The sequence below is a fragment of the Monopterus albus genome, unplaced genomic scaffold (genome assembly GCF_001952655.1).
Source record: "Monopterus albus unplaced genomic scaffold, M_albus_1.0 scaffold52.1, whole genome shotgun sequence".
Taxonomy (NCBI): domain Eukaryota; kingdom Metazoa; phylum Chordata; class Actinopteri; order Synbranchiformes; family Synbranchidae; genus Monopterus; species Monopterus albus.
In genome coordinates this window covers 781,175-795,924 of record NW_018127932.1, presented here as the reverse complement: position 1 = coordinate 795,924, position 14,750 = coordinate 781,175, and the positions used below count along the sequence as shown (strand labels likewise).

General features: G+C 38.4%; 2 protein-coding genes across 6 annotated transcripts in view; both read right to left on the bottom strand.

Annotated features, from left to right (window-relative positions):
- Positions 1 to 665: 665 nt before the first annotated feature.
- LOC109961096 (neuropeptides capa receptor-like) lies at positions 666 to 6,153 on the bottom strand. Of its 3 annotated transcripts, XM_020601688.1 has the most exons (7): positions 6,064 to 6,153; positions 5,043 to 5,212; positions 4,824 to 4,920; positions 3,847 to 4,052; positions 2,987 to 3,208; positions 2,729 to 2,906; positions 667 to 2,222 (listed from the first exon to the last, which is right to left on the bottom strand). In XM_020601688.1, the coding sequence occupies exons 2-7, from the start codon at positions 5,190 to 5,192 to the stop codon at positions 1,822 to 1,824; spliced, it is 1,254 nt and encodes a 417-aa protein (XP_020457344.1). In that variant the 5' UTR covers positions 5,193 to 5,212; positions 6,064 to 6,153; the 3' UTR covers positions 667 to 1,821. The 3 variants fall into 3 exon arrangements, with proteins under 3 accessions (XP_020457346.1, XP_020457344.1, XP_020457345.1); XM_020601690.1 differs by lacking the exon at positions 6,064 to 6,153 and having other exon boundaries at positions 666 to 2,222; positions 5,105 to 5,170; XM_020601689.1 differs by lacking the exon at positions 6,064 to 6,153 and having other exon boundaries at positions 5,043 to 6,051.
- Positions 6,154 to 6,518: 365 nt separating this feature from the next.
- Positions 6,519 to 14,750, bottom strand: part of abcc2 (ATP binding cassette subfamily C member 2) — an 18,626-nt gene continuing 10,394 nt past the window's right edge. For 2 of the 3 annotated variants that reach the window (XM_020601684.1, XM_020601686.1), the window contains exons 18-33: positions 14,665 to 14,750; positions 13,454 to 13,621; positions 13,149 to 13,332; positions 12,741 to 12,876; positions 12,397 to 12,496; positions 12,064 to 12,292; positions 10,731 to 10,885; positions 10,468 to 10,623; positions 10,083 to 10,282; positions 9,797 to 9,923; positions 9,556 to 9,657; positions 9,183 to 9,326; positions 8,421 to 8,579; positions 8,160 to 8,326; positions 7,474 to 7,668; positions 6,519 to 6,728 (exon numbers count right to left, since the gene is read on the bottom strand). The exon at positions 14,665 to 14,750 is cut by the window's right edge and continues 85 nt beyond it. In XM_020601684.1, the coding sequence (XP_020457340.1) occupies positions 6,599 to 6,728; positions 7,474 to 7,668; positions 8,160 to 8,326; positions 8,421 to 8,579; positions 9,183 to 9,326; positions 9,556 to 9,657; positions 9,797 to 9,923; positions 10,083 to 10,282; positions 10,468 to 10,623; positions 10,731 to 10,885; positions 12,064 to 12,292; positions 12,397 to 12,496; positions 12,741 to 12,876; positions 13,149 to 13,332; positions 13,454 to 13,621; positions 14,665 to 14,750 (2,438 nt within the window). In that variant the 3' untranslated portion in view covers positions 6,519 to 6,598. The remainder of the gene's footprint in view (positions 6,729 to 7,473; positions 7,669 to 8,159; positions 8,327 to 8,420; positions 8,580 to 9,182; positions 9,327 to 9,555; positions 9,658 to 9,796; positions 9,924 to 10,082; positions 10,283 to 10,467; positions 10,624 to 10,730; positions 10,886 to 12,063; positions 12,293 to 12,396; positions 12,497 to 12,740; positions 12,877 to 13,148; positions 13,333 to 13,453; positions 13,622 to 14,664) is intronic. The other variant, XM_020601687.1, reaches the window with a different exon arrangement.

Below are 14,750 nucleotides of genomic sequence, written 5' to 3'. Positions count from 1 at the left end.
TTGTTTCTTTAATTCTTTCTAAGTATTTTGAATGTGCAATTGCTTTATTTAAATAAAAGAATGTCCAAGACAAAGCTATTACGTTTCTTATGAGTATATACACTAGCAGTGGAATTTACTGTGATGCAACGGGGCGCCACCTGAAATCTTGCCTAGGGCGCCAAATTGGTTAGGGCCGGGCCTGCGGGAATGTTGCAGGTGTACCTAATAAAATGGCAATTCTAATGGCAATATTGCTAACTCCACATTGTCTGAACACGTCATTGAAGCATAAATGACAAACATTCAGAAGGATATGCAATATTTTATATATCACTGTATATGTAAAATCTCACAAAAACTGGGAGTTGTATACTGTTACTATTACTATTATTATTAAAATGGGAAACAACATCAAAGTTGCCTTCTGTTTAGTGGCTTCCTGATGAGCCTCCATATGGCAGGAGAAAAAAAAACACTTGAATCCTGCTGTGTGATTTGTGTTAAATATAGGACTTTACACAGCAGCAGGTTCATTTGAAAAGCTCATTCACCACTGCACCACCGTGCTGCCCTTTGAAAAGCTGTTAGATGCTTTTACATTAGGTTGATTGGCCTGGTCTCAGCTAAGCTGCATGTATCTTTTTGCTAGTTGTCTTGACAACACAAAAAGACATTTCTACATGCCAGAGTCAGATATTTGGCAAAATCATATTTATTTTACACACAAAATACAGTAAGATTAACAGAAGTATAGAATTTTTTTCCAATATAGCTGTAAATTCAATCAGCACAAAGCAGTTTTTTGCTAGAATAAAATACAGCACATTATTTCGAGCAACACTGTCAGAAAGCAACATGTTTGTGACTCATTCGGGGTGCTATTTGACAAATACAGGCTATTGCAAGGACCACAGATCTTCAAACCATGTTGTCCATCCTTTGTGTTCTATGGACTGGAAAGTGAATATACTGTGTATGTCACATGTACATTCATAATTTAACAACATGTAATTCAAAGTCAACGGCATAAGAACAACAAATAATAGGTACTACAGCATTGTACTGTAACTTGTTGGGTCATTTTAAAAATGTGGTATCATGCTTAATATAAAAATGACCAATGTCCAATATTGAATGTCTTCACATGTTTCACAGTAATGGAACCTGTAAAGCACTAAACATATAGGTCGAGCTCAAAGTATTTGAAAGAAATGTTACCTGATGGAATAATACATTTTACAATATTTACAAAATTGGACATGGCATCAGGTGTAGTTCATATCTGATATAGTCTAAAGGCAATAAAAGGAAAAATATTAGGGAAATAGGGAGCATTAGCACAAATATACATGTACATTACCGGTCAATAGATTTAGAACACCCCCATTTTTCAAACAGCTTTAAACAGCTCAAATCCAGTGAATAACCTTATATGGTACAAAGCTAAAAAGTAAACTGCCAGATGTAAAACAAAATAAAGTCACCAAAAACTCAAAATGTGTATTAATTTAATACAAAACGGGTCCTTTTCAGGGATCAGGTAATAGATTAACATCTATCTATTCTGCAGCAGTGGAAGTAAATTAAGCCTTGAAAACTGATGCAAATAATAAGCTTTAAATAATGGAATGGCCAGCACATGGTCCAGACTTTCCAGATGAACAGTAAAAGAAAGCATAAACAACACATTTGTGGTAACTTCTGCAGTAACAAAATTTATCCGAACTGTATTTCATTTCAGTTGTATAAAGATAGTAGTCTATATTTAGTTTTTTATGACAGGGTGATAATTTGGGATTGTCCTAGTCCTTAATAGTCTGAGACAAAAACACTCATGATTCAGAGGTCTACCCTCTGACTTTGTTTGTCAGTGACTGGATTACTCTTTTTGTCCATCTTCTCTTTATTGTATTTAGAGTCAGTCCTTTCTCTGGCTATCGTGCTTGCTTCATCACTAGAACTTCTCGGTTGCAGCCAAGACATGTTCCCATACTTCCAGTAACAGTGAGGCCTGAGCCGACCCAGAGTTCTACAGCACGCCGTGCGAAATGTGCGGGAGGACATACAAAACAACAGTGGGTCTAAAGCTCCATTGATATACCACAGGGGAAGTGACAAATAGGATTTCAGAATCGTGTAGAGCGAAAGGATGGTGTCAGACCACACGACCACATAGACCTGCATGAGTGATGAGGCAATGTCTGGGAAGTTGCAAACAAAAAAGGCCACCACAACTACACCTGGAAAACAAAAACACAGAAGATGTTATTAGCGTAACTGTATGTAGCCTAAATTACCAGAACATGTTAATGAATTTCATTTGCATTCATTAGCATCTTTGGCCTAAAAACAAGGCATCAAAATGTATGAGAGATCCTTATACTGAGCAACATTAACAACTCAGTGGAAGCCCAACCTGTCTCTCTTTATTGATTAGACAGAACACACTGAATTAAGCTAAATTTTTGTAAGTGTCCATCAAAATCCAATCATTTTAAAAGCCTATTTTACTCTTTTCCCAATAAAATCATGGCAGTTCTTAATGACACATTGTAGATGCCCACACAGGTAGTAGTTCTCAAGTTTCCAGCATCTCTACTTTGCAGGGATGTTAATGAAATCCAGTGTCCCACTGGTGTGATCAGACTCAAGACTTTCATTTGATCTTCATCCAACTAGGAGAAATACCTTGGAGATTTAAAATGCCATAAACTCAAAAGATATTATAGACTTTTCCATGGCTCACCCATGAGTTTTAGAGCTCTCTTTTCATTCAAAAGTAGTTTTCCATTTTGATGGCACTGGATATCTCGTCGTCCTTCTGGATTTGGCCGTGTGAGACCCATGTTTCTTCTTTGTCGTCCGTTCCTCTTTAGGTAGAGCAAGATGAGTAGATGGAGAGTAAAGATGATGACTAGCGGGACCTGTGGTTGGAGAAGTATGGTGAGTGTCTGTGTTTGATGCAGATAAGCACATACAATCAGTTGTATGGCACTTATCTCACCAGAAAGAAGAACCCTGCTCTGAGGAGTAAAGCCCCTTTATAGATGTGTGCAGGATCAGGCTCTGTCATCTCACACATAGTGGAGACATGGAAGGCATCTTCTTGTGTGGTGGCTGTGTAGTCCAGGATGCAGGCACGTGCCTGGTCATATACTAGAGCAAAGGGCACTGCAGAAGCCAAAGAAATGACCCATACAAAGAGAAGACATGGCAGTCTAGACTTCTGTTTAAAAGAAAGGGGAGAGGATATTTGTTAAGTTTGTTCACAAAGTTCTATGAAATAATAAATATGACTTATGTAAGTATATGCACCTCTGGTATGTGCATACATCATTACATCATTCTGATACAAAGTACTGAAGAACATTGTCTACACTCAGCTCCTCTGATATCTCAATAATAACATCACTGAGAAATTTAAATCCTATTTTAAGGCTTGTCACAATATGGAATCTGCACTTCTCAAAGTCTCAAATAACCCTCTGCTGCCCTTACACAGCTGTAAATGTGCTTTTTCAATTCTTTTAGATCTTGGCTTTTGATATGGTTGATCATTGCATTCTCTTAAACCATTTCAAGCAAAAGGCTGGGATCCAGAGCCTTTTATTATGCTGCCAGTACCCAGCTCAGTGAAGTCCATCCTTGACTGCCTCCAGAATATTAAATGCTGGATGGCAAATACAGTAATTGTCTTCAGTTAGGAACAAAACCCAACATGAATGTTATTCTAAATGATGTGTTGTGGGTAAATGTAGGCCTTATTAGCAAACCTCCCTAAGCTTTTTTGCCTGTTATGTTATAGTCACTGCGTAGAACATTGTTGTGAGGAGACATTGCACTTTTGTGCTCTGTTGTACAAACCTTCAGGCTGGAGACAGACCACATGGTGTGGCAAATGGCTGCATAGCGCTCAGTTGTGAAGGTCATAATTACCCAGCTTGTGGTGGCACAATACACTTGGCGGACCATAAAGTAGACCTTACATGCTGCTTGGCCCAGACGCCACGGGTAGCTTTCCCAGTAATACCGATACAAAGTTACCGGGATGGTAAGCAACTGCAGAACATCTAAAGTTTAAAGAGAGAGAAGAAGATGGACATCAGCTTGAAAATCCACACTTAGTATGGTTCCATGTATAGGCACCACACTGTAGCTATGGTGTTTAAAAGGGACTGCTGAAGAATGGGACTGACAGTATTAAATAAAATACTTGTTTTGTTTTGTTTTTTCAAATTAAAATGAAGTCTATTTGCATGATGTATGTCAAAACTAAAATTAAATTTAAGTGAAATTGCAAGAATCTGCAGTTTTCATTTTGGACTTTGAAATATACATTCACTGCATAAAATAAAAGATGCATACTTTTCAGTGTACTGAAAAGTATGTTGCCATATTTATAGTGAAACAATATAAAGCATCAAAGACACTTGCTTTGATTAGGGCCTGTCAATACAAATTCACTGAATGTGTTTTCTAACGTGATAAAAAACATCTATAGGAATAATTACAACTGGAATGAAAACTAGCATTACTTTTGTATTTTAAAGATAGTCATAGACACAAAATTAAATTTCAAATGCCATTTGACAAGTTGAAAGTGGAAATGACAAATTGTCCATTTCCCACTTACAGCAGTTTCCTTATAAATATAGAAGGGTTACACTAAAATTTTGTTAGTGGAATAATTAAAGATTTTAAAGCATGGAAATCAAAATAGCTTGGCTAGATTATAATTTTGCCAAGTATTACACAAATAAAAGAAATGACAAATTGTCCATTTCCCACTTCCAGCATGTCAGTACTTCTCTTCCATGAAGTGAGCGGCGTGGAGTGTGTACCTGATATGACCAAGCTGAGCAGGTAGAAGCGGATGGCGCTAACTCTCATATGAGCATCCATGAGCAGGGTCAGCATGCTGACACCATTGAATAAGACCTGCAGAGCATTAGGTATATTCAGGTGTTCACCAGGTGAAAAGCATATTATTTGCTCTCAACATATCATTAAAACACTATGATGAGTATTTTGGCCTAATGCTACAGAACGAAGGCTCATACTCCAAACAGGAAGATGATGCTGTAGAAGATGGTCATGGGTACAGCAATTGTCAGCGGCTCACTTTTGGTGACACCAATGCTGAGTTGTGGCATCTCACTTGGGCTGACATTACAGCTTAAGAGGAATGACATCTGCACTGAGAGGTTCATGGTAGGCAGGTGGTTGAGAACTAGAAGGATGTTCAATAGAAACAGTCTTTAAATTCCACACCTGAAGTACATGTAATAAAAATAATGGGTTTAATTTCCCAGTTCATCTGATATGCTAAAAAAATATTTCATTGCTTTAACTGAAAATGCATTTAAAATTAGTGTTGCAATACAAATGTTTTCATGGTTCTGCATACATTTGGTTTGTCTCATTCAACAGTGCCAGTAAGAGGAGGAGTGGTGCCTGCAGCATCTTCTCATTCTAAACAGACTGACTTCTCGATAATTAGCTCAGAGCAAAGAAAAATAATGGGATAAATCTGCAGCTGCTAAGAAATACTATTTATATATATAATTCATTATTCAGCTTTTATTGGTGCATTGGATTTTTAAAATATTAATTTAATTTGTCTTTTATTGAACATATAGGGTTTCATATATTGCTATAGACTACAATTATTGTAAATTAACCTTCAGTTGTCAAAAAATAATGCTGATTTATGTTGAATTTACAGAAATCTAAATCTATTTTAGATGACGCAACCTAAATTCCTCACTGGTGAAGGAGGGAAGCTTTACACTATCGATCAGTGCTCAATTTATGTGAATATACTGCCAGAACAACTGTATAAGGATAAAATAAAACATCAGAGAAAATGAACTAATTATAGAGGACACAGCATGTGAAGTACACTGCAATAATTATCTATTAAAAATCTAATGCCTAATTAAAATTTGACACGCACAGACGCTGAACAACCTGTTAAACAGCCAACAGCATCAGTGCAACAGCAAAGAATTATTTTTTTAACATCCACTATTATACAGTTAAAATTTGAAGGTGTATTGTATTTGTAATGTGTAGACTTACCTTAAAGAGTCAAAAGTGATAAAGGATTAAACCTAGCAGCTATCTTCACCAGCACAAAAGACCTCCTTAGTTGTCCTCCTTGGCTGTCACTGACTCCTACTCTCTCACTCACTGTCTCTCTCTTGCTTCCTCCATCTCCTTTTCTGTCGACACCCACACTCATTCACAAAAGAATAGAAAATCCTAATCGAGGCAGCTGCATTAACATGTAAAACAGTCTGAAAGTGTGTGTAAAAAGTGTCAATGAACAATGAAGTTACACTAGGTCAAATTATCTCTTAATGACACAGTCAACCAAGTGTTCAATATGACACAAATGGTTTAAACAACTGAGTTAGGTCACTTCATAAAAACATTTAAGAATATTTATTGTACACACATAAAAACTGCTTACACACAGAATATGAGTTCTTTACACTGTTTCCAATAAACAATTATTATGTTTTACATCAAAAAACAATTCAACTTTTTAACTGGAGCAACAAAAAGATTTTATGTAATTTAATAATTCAAAAAAAAAAGTGAAGGTGCAGAATTAAAGGGCTGTGTTGCCATTTCCTGTTATTCCAGCATCCTTTGCCATGGCATAGAAATGGCCCTGTTTCTCAAGCAGATTGCTTGGAGAATCAAATTCCACTATTTTGCCAGCATCAAGCACCATCACCCTGTGGAGGAGGAACACAGGTAGAACTAGTAAACTAGGTGTGTACATACAGTATTTGTGAATATAAACAAACAAGACCTGAGGAAATATAGGAGAAATGTATAGTACACTTATTATTTTAAGGAAAGCACTGACTGGCAAACTGCCTAAGACGCTTCCCTGCATGATCCAAATAGATCAACGATCCAGGGAACAAGTGGCCACCAGGGGATGGATAAATGAATGGATGGATGGATGGAGCATTGTTAAATATGAAATGGCAAAAACAATACACACAATTTGGGCAACACTATATCAATCCTACAGCTGCTCAGAATAATGTAAAACACTGTCATCTGCTGATAAAGACCAAGTGATATGGTCACAGGTGACACTTGAATTGAGATTTTTTCAAAAAACACATACATATATGCTGTATTTGTTGTTTGTTGCAGTTTTTGTCCAACAGAATTTTTTAATACCATCATAAAAGTCAGGGGGGGGTGTGACAGAGCAGGGGAGTAATATATTAACTTTACTTGTTTAATTTTTTTGTGGTTTGTCAACAAATGAGCTCACATTTGAGGGGAATTACCCCATGTGAAAAAGCTGCATAAAAATGTTGATGGTATGGATCAAGTTATGAAGGCCACTTGTACACAAAACAAAACAAGTGTGGATAAAGAAAGACATCTGCTATTGGCATGACTGAAACAAATGCAGAGAGAAGAAACCTCGACAAAACCTTTCAAAGGACACTAACTCACCTGGAGCTGTCCATGATGGTGTGCAGGCGGTGAGCAATAGTGAGGACAGTACAGGAGGAAAACGCCTCACGGATCGTAGTCTGAATCAGGTCATCTGTCTCCAGGTCAACGGCTGCTGTGGCCTCATCCAGGATTAAAATACGAGACTTTCTCAGCAGTGCCCGGGCCAGACACAGCAGCTGTCTCTGCCCAACGCTGAGAAGAGAGTAGCATCTGTTAATATCTTAAAAGAGAGTTTCTGAGCCACACAGAGATGAAAATAAACCACAAATGGATGCTCATTAGTGCTTGAGACACTTAAGGGTTTTGCCCTGATGTAGGATATTTTAGAACCTGCTGGAGTAAACACCTGAGCTACAGTATGTGTGTGGCGCGTACTGAAACTCTGTGAGGCTTACACTGTGCAAAACACTCACCACAAGATAATTATCTGAGGATGCTGGAGATCACCAGACTGACAGTTCATTTGTTGCAAACATGATTGTGAACAGAAAATATACCGGTGCCTTTTAACAAGGCCTGAACAATGTTTAATTGTGGCAGACAAAGCAACATCAAATGCATAGGTTTTGTAATAAGCAATTAAGCAGAGCAGAGTCCAACTCATCTACTTCATTACTAAACAGATTAGATTTGATTTTAATGTATTAAATGATTCGTGTACCTGAAGGTCAAAGGGTAATTACCTGAGGTTCTCTCCCCCTTCTGCAACTTCATGTTGTAATTTTTTATCCAGCCCTGCCACATAGTCCTTCAGATGGGAGAGCTCCAGTACTGTCCAGATCTCTTCATCACTGAATTTGTCAAATGGATCCAGGTTCATTCTCAAGGTCCCAGAGAACACCACAGGATCCTGCCACGGATGTTTGGATAGGTCAGTGTGCCATTTAAAACTGATGGCTTTGTGTGGGTTAGGTACATTTTTTAAAATAAATATATGTATATACCTGTGGTATGATCGTGAGCCCGTTTCTCAGGTCATGCAGGCCTATTGTGGCGATATCTACATTATCAATGAGGATGCGTCCTTCAGCAGCTTCAATAATTCTAAACAGACAGTTTGTCAGGCTTGATTTTCCTGCTCCTGTGCGGCCCACTATGCCAATCTGCAGCGAGAGAGAGAGAGAGAGAGCGAGAGCACATAAAGCAAAACACACTGAATGACATCTTTTCAGGGATCAGAGAACACGTTCACCCTCCAGATTCCTTGAATCTTTTAATTATATTGTGCACCGTTCCTCTTTCTTTGAGGAACATCTCAATAATTTTCTCATGCATATGCTGGCAAACTGGCGATCCTCGGCCCATCTTTGCTCCTAAAGGGCTCTGCCTTTCCTGGGTGCCACTTTTGTACCAAATCATGATTGCAGTCACCTGATTACATCAGCTGTTTCAAATGTTTTACCTCATCACTAGCCCTGAAATGCAACTGTCGCAACCTTTTTTTTTTTTTGGAATGTGTTGTAGGCATCAGAATTGAAATGAGTGTTTGTTTCGAACAAAGAATAAAATTGAAGATGTATCAAATAATGTGCTGCTGTGTTGTTTTCAATGTAATACAGGGCACAGATGATTTACAAATCACTGTTTACAGTTTTAATTTTGATTTTACATACCATCCCAACTTTTTCTGATTTGGGGTTGTAAGCAGACACTCAAATCTAAATGCTTGTGCACACACTGACACATATACAGACATGCATACACACCTTCTCAGTGCTGCTGATGTCACAGGTGATTCCATGCAACACAAGGTCTAATTCAGGTCTGTAACGGACCTTGTAGTTTTCAAACTGCAACCTTCCTGCCTCTGGCCACTTCTCTGGAGGCCGTGTGTCAGTTACCCATTCAGCCTGTAGAAACGGACACACAAGAATAGATGTGTAATGGAAAAGTTGTGGAATGTGCTACTTGAATGAGAAAATATTATAAACACAAGACAAACAGATAAAAAAAATCTGAAGCCACATTTTCAAAGTCAAAAAATCACATTTATTTCAAAAATGAAAGGTCTCAGGTCTGAAAGGAAAAATAAAAATGTGCACAATCAAAGTGATTTAGGGGTTCAGTGACTCAACATACCTCGTTCTTTAACTCGGCATATTCACTCACTCTCTCTACAGCTACAATATTGGTCTCCAGCTCTGAGGTCATCCTCACCAGCCAGTTGAGAGTCTGGGTTACCTGCAAAGCACCAGCAAGGGAGAGGACTGTGTTTACATTGTTAGCATTATTTTACCTTATTATTACCACAGGAATCATCAACATTATTAATGTAATCAGTAATGTTAATAGTGAGATCATGAGTCTATCAGTGGCTGACATTTAGGGCGTAGGATATAGACAGGCCGACCAAGCCGCTGTCTAGATCGTGTCTGGAAATAACAGCAAACAGAGCAGAGAAAAACACCACCAGGTTTCCCAGGAACTCCAGACGGATGGCTAACCACCTGCAGCGTAAAGCAACACACATTGAAACACCTAAATATGCATACAAATTTAAGTATGTCATTATTTTCCAACACACTGAAAACGCCATTAGAAAAACAATGTGCTTGGATTTGTTGTTGATTTGAGTTTGCAGGTGCACTTGGTGTTCAGTTTCTGACCTGTTTGACACTATCCATGGGTAGACGCTCTTGATGTTTTCATCCATAGTTATTTCATTGTGTTTCAGAAATCTTTCTTGATGGCCGTAGGCTCTTATCACTGACAGTCCTGACACCGTCTCCCCAAAGTGAGAGTATATGGGGGAACGAGACACTGAATCCAGCCGACGCAGTTGTCTTGAAGTGGCGACATAGAAGCGCTAAGTGTAGAGACAGGGCAAGAGAAATCAGTAACAAACAGTGGAAGGCTTAAGTGAAGCTTCTACAATAGGAACAAGCCTTTCTTTCAAACTCATTGTTGGCAATGTTAACTGCTAGTTTAAAAAAATATATGTACATCTCTTTTTACTCTTAATGTTTCTTTGTTCTTTCTTGGTCATCTTACTTGTACAAAGTAGTAGACCACGGCCAGAGGAATGATGATGATAATGAACAAAGGGGTGGCCAGACAGATGACAAACAGCGTCGCCAGTACACCCAGCAGACACATGAGCCAGGAACGAATGGATTGAGGAATGGCTTCATCTACTGTGAAAATGTCCTGTGGGACCAGTGTCAGAGAAAAGTCTTTATTAAAAGTAACTAAGGTCTTTCAAGTGACCCATAGCATTCTAAAACAATCCAGTCACCTATCTCTATTTTTCGTACCTTTGCAAAGCGGTTGACCACTCTTCCAATTGGTGTAGTATCAAAGAACACCATGGGAACTCGCAAAATGTTGTTAAGCAGCCTTGAATGAAGGATACGCGATGCAGCGACAGAAGCGTTGGCCATGAGCAATGTGCCAAGGAACACAAAGAGGCCTGCAATAAAAGGGGGGAATTTCTAAAATATGTAGGCAGTAATTTCACTGAGGGTAACAATACATTAGCAACCAGTCATAATTGTGTGACCTTAAAGTCATTCGTATTTTTATTCCTTTATCTGACAAGAGAATGGATTAAAACACACACACCACACACAAACACAACCACGGCCAGTCTGCTGGACCTTGAATACAGCTGCTGACTCTTTCTCCAGTCTTTAGTGTATCTTGTTGTGTAATGTCTCCTGTATTATGCTATTACAATGTAAACCCTCATTTTAAATGTATTATAGAATTAGTAGTAGTAGAGGTAGTATTCTTCTTCATGAATCAAATATGACTCATTTCTTATAGTTATACTGTAAGTCATTATAAACATTTGTGGTTACTTGATCTCTTTGTTTTTATGTGGTATATCTTTAATTTAAGGTTGATCTCCAAACACTATAACATGTAAAACCCATGTCATGTTGATGAAACACTACAGTTAGATACTGTTATTAATATTAACCAACATAATCAAACACTCCCACATGGTAAAAGAGATCAGCGATATCCATATACAACTCAAACAGCAGCCAGTCCTGTGGTACAATTCACTAAGATTATAGTCCCTGAGGATGTACTCTTAAAATGAAGTGAGGACATAATTATTTATTTTAAAAAAAAGCAATAAATAAATAAATAAATAAAAAGATTCAAATTTAAACGAAACCTCTTTTAGAAAATTCTGCTTCAGACAAGGTCTTCAAATCTCTGTACTTTATAGTTTGTCCTGATTTTGAAATATAAAGCATTTGGTAAACATCTTGGCACAGCAATTGGTGCTGCAATCATGCTGAAACTGAGGCAGCAGCATTTTATCAGTGAGTATGTATGACTCAGTAGTGACTTCAACATGAACCTAGAATCTTTGGGGAAATCAGTAAGTGTAAAGAAGTTCACCACTAGTGAAATGCCAAAATTACCTGTCTGACAACAGCACTTCATCAGTGAAGGCCCTCTATTCTGATGTTCCCTCGGGTTTACGTAAATCATCAGTTCTTATTTTGTCCTTTTAACAATTTATATAATTATAAAATCCTCTGCACTTCAACAATATACTCAGTTCTACAATCTGACCATTTGACACAAATTAAAAAAAAAAGTAATGTTTGTAATAAATGTAACTGTTACCCTGAATCACTCCCAGAGCTCCGAACACTCCCACCCTGGTGTCCATGTCCCATGCAGGGTATGTTATGTTTGTTATGTTGTAGTCTTTTGTTGCATCATTGGTCCAGTCACTCAGCCACAGGTTCTGACCAATGAAAGCAAAGTTCTGGATGATGTAAGTCAGGAGGACCATGGCAACATATCCCCAGCCCATGGCACGCAGGTACTGGAGGTACATTGAGAACTTCACCTGGATATCAGAGACACAAGATGGCACAGGAAACAGGTGTTTATTTTCATTCATTTCATTTGTACTGTTGTTAAATATTTAAGATGAACAAGAAATTTGATTACCTGTCCTGTCTCCATAGCTTCCTTCTCTATTAGTCTCTGGCCTTTCTTGAATTCATCACCTTCTGATTTTCTTAAAGAACTGTTTTTCCTTAATCTGACACTAGAAATTACGATATAACAGGTGAAATAAGAAAACAAGATGAAAAGAGGCTTAGTGCGAGAATAAAACACTGTAGTGAGTTGTGTTGCTTGTGTGTCTGACAAGAAGCCCGCTACATTAATATTCACTCACACTAACGCACGGACACACACACACACACACACACACACACACACACACACACACACACACAAGCTGTTTCACAAGCTCTATTTTCTCATCAGCCACTTTGCTGTGCTCTAACCTGCCACGGCGAAGGCTGCGGCGGATGCTGTTTTCTCTCTTCAGGGTAACAGAAACTGTGTCCTCCAGTGGAGAATCAGGTTGAGTGTCTTCTCTTTCAGGGATGAGCTCCACATCTGCAGTATCCTGGCAGTGATCTGAACCGATATATAATCATATGTTACAAATCTGGAGAAATAATTCACTTTACTAAATTTACTGTACTTCAGAAATTAATTGTAATGTATCAATATAAATACTGATACAAATATAAAGAAAAGTCTGAAAGCAGCATTTATATCTAAATAATGCCAGCCTATATATAGCTCATAATCACACAGCAGACTGTATGGAGCCACAAGATTTGATTGTGCCACAGAAGTGCACAACTTTGTGCACCTTCAAACAGTTAGAGAAAGGATGGAATTACCTGACTTTGAATGGGTCTGATTACTTTGCTCTTTGGCATATGTGTCTAGAAACTCAGAAAAAGCTCCTCTGCTGGCACGAAGGCTTTTGTAAGATCCAATCTCAGAAACCACTCCATTCACCAAGACCACTATTTCATCTACATATGGCAGGAAGCTCACTCCATGGGTCACCAGGATACGAGTCTGTACAGACAAAGACACACTGAGCCTCAGCTCTGAAATCCACTTTGGGCAGCAAAAGATGAATTCTTACTTACAATTATTTTAAAGTTGGACATCTGACACTAATTGGCTCAGCACGAACCTTGTCTTTGAGCAGTCCATTGGGTCCAATCACTTTATCAAAGAGATGTTTTCCTACATGGGAGTCCACAGCAGACAACGGGTCATCTAACAGATAAATGTCAGCCTGACTATAAGATGCCCGGGCCAAGCTCACGCGTTGTTTCTGACCCCCTGAGAGATTGATGCCCTGAGGATAGAGGGAAGGAAAGGAACAGCACAAAACAATTTTATGGTTAAAGAACCATACATACCTTCTCTTACATGTTTTATTAATTGATAAAAATACATCATGTCAGTGGTGTAGCTGTTGCCAGGGCCCAACTGGGAAGGGTTTTGATGGTTGCATTAATGATGTCTATTGCAGGAGACCCTCCATGACTATGAATTATATCATGTAGTTTTTATGCTGACCCTTCATTGATAGCCAAACATTGTGCTAGGAGAACTAATGTGATAGCTATACATACCACCTTCTGATGAACTTGTGTATAACACTCATGGTTTTGAATCGTAGTGAGTGTGTTGTTGTTGCTGTTCATATTCTGTTGTGTGTTTTTTTGTTGTTGTTGTCCTTATTAAATGTTCACAAATTCCATGTTTTATTAAAAATAAGTAATCCTTCTATCCACCACCTATTTAATTTGATTTCTTTCTTCTCAAAAGTTACAAAGTCAGAAGGCCTGCTGGCAAATGCTAATTTATTTGTCCAGTGACCGTGCTCTCTTTGTGTTAACTTGTGTGGGCGTCATGACATCAATTATTTTCTCAACGGCTCAACCAACCTTTCATTAAGAGGCGAATGTTCTTCAGCAAATACTTAGCAGCATAATGTTTACAGAGCCCAAACAAAAAAGTGACTTGGAAAGAGCAAAACATTTACATTTTAGCAGCTTAATGGCTTTGCTGAGCACAAAACATTTATGATGGACTTCTAATGGGTGAGTACAGGCTTCTCTTTGTTATGGAGTGGAATCATTAAATCTACAGTGTGTTGGAAAATGTGTGGTTTTCAGGATGGGACTCGTATGGTAAGCCTCTCCATGTAATCGTCTAGAGAGGTTGTGGTTCTGGGTGTGTGTGTGTGCAGAAGCATGCAAATATATTTGGGATGGGGATGGGGATAGGGCACAGAAAAAAATTTGCACGATGGCCCATTACAGTTATGTTACACCACCTCATCACATCATATTAAAAAAACAACCAAAACCTTAAAACTTTGATGAATCTTACTTTTTCTCCAATCTCAGTGAGGATACCCCCAGGCAGCAGCTCCAGGTCAGGGGCCAGGGCACAGGCCCCAATCACCTCCTGGAAAC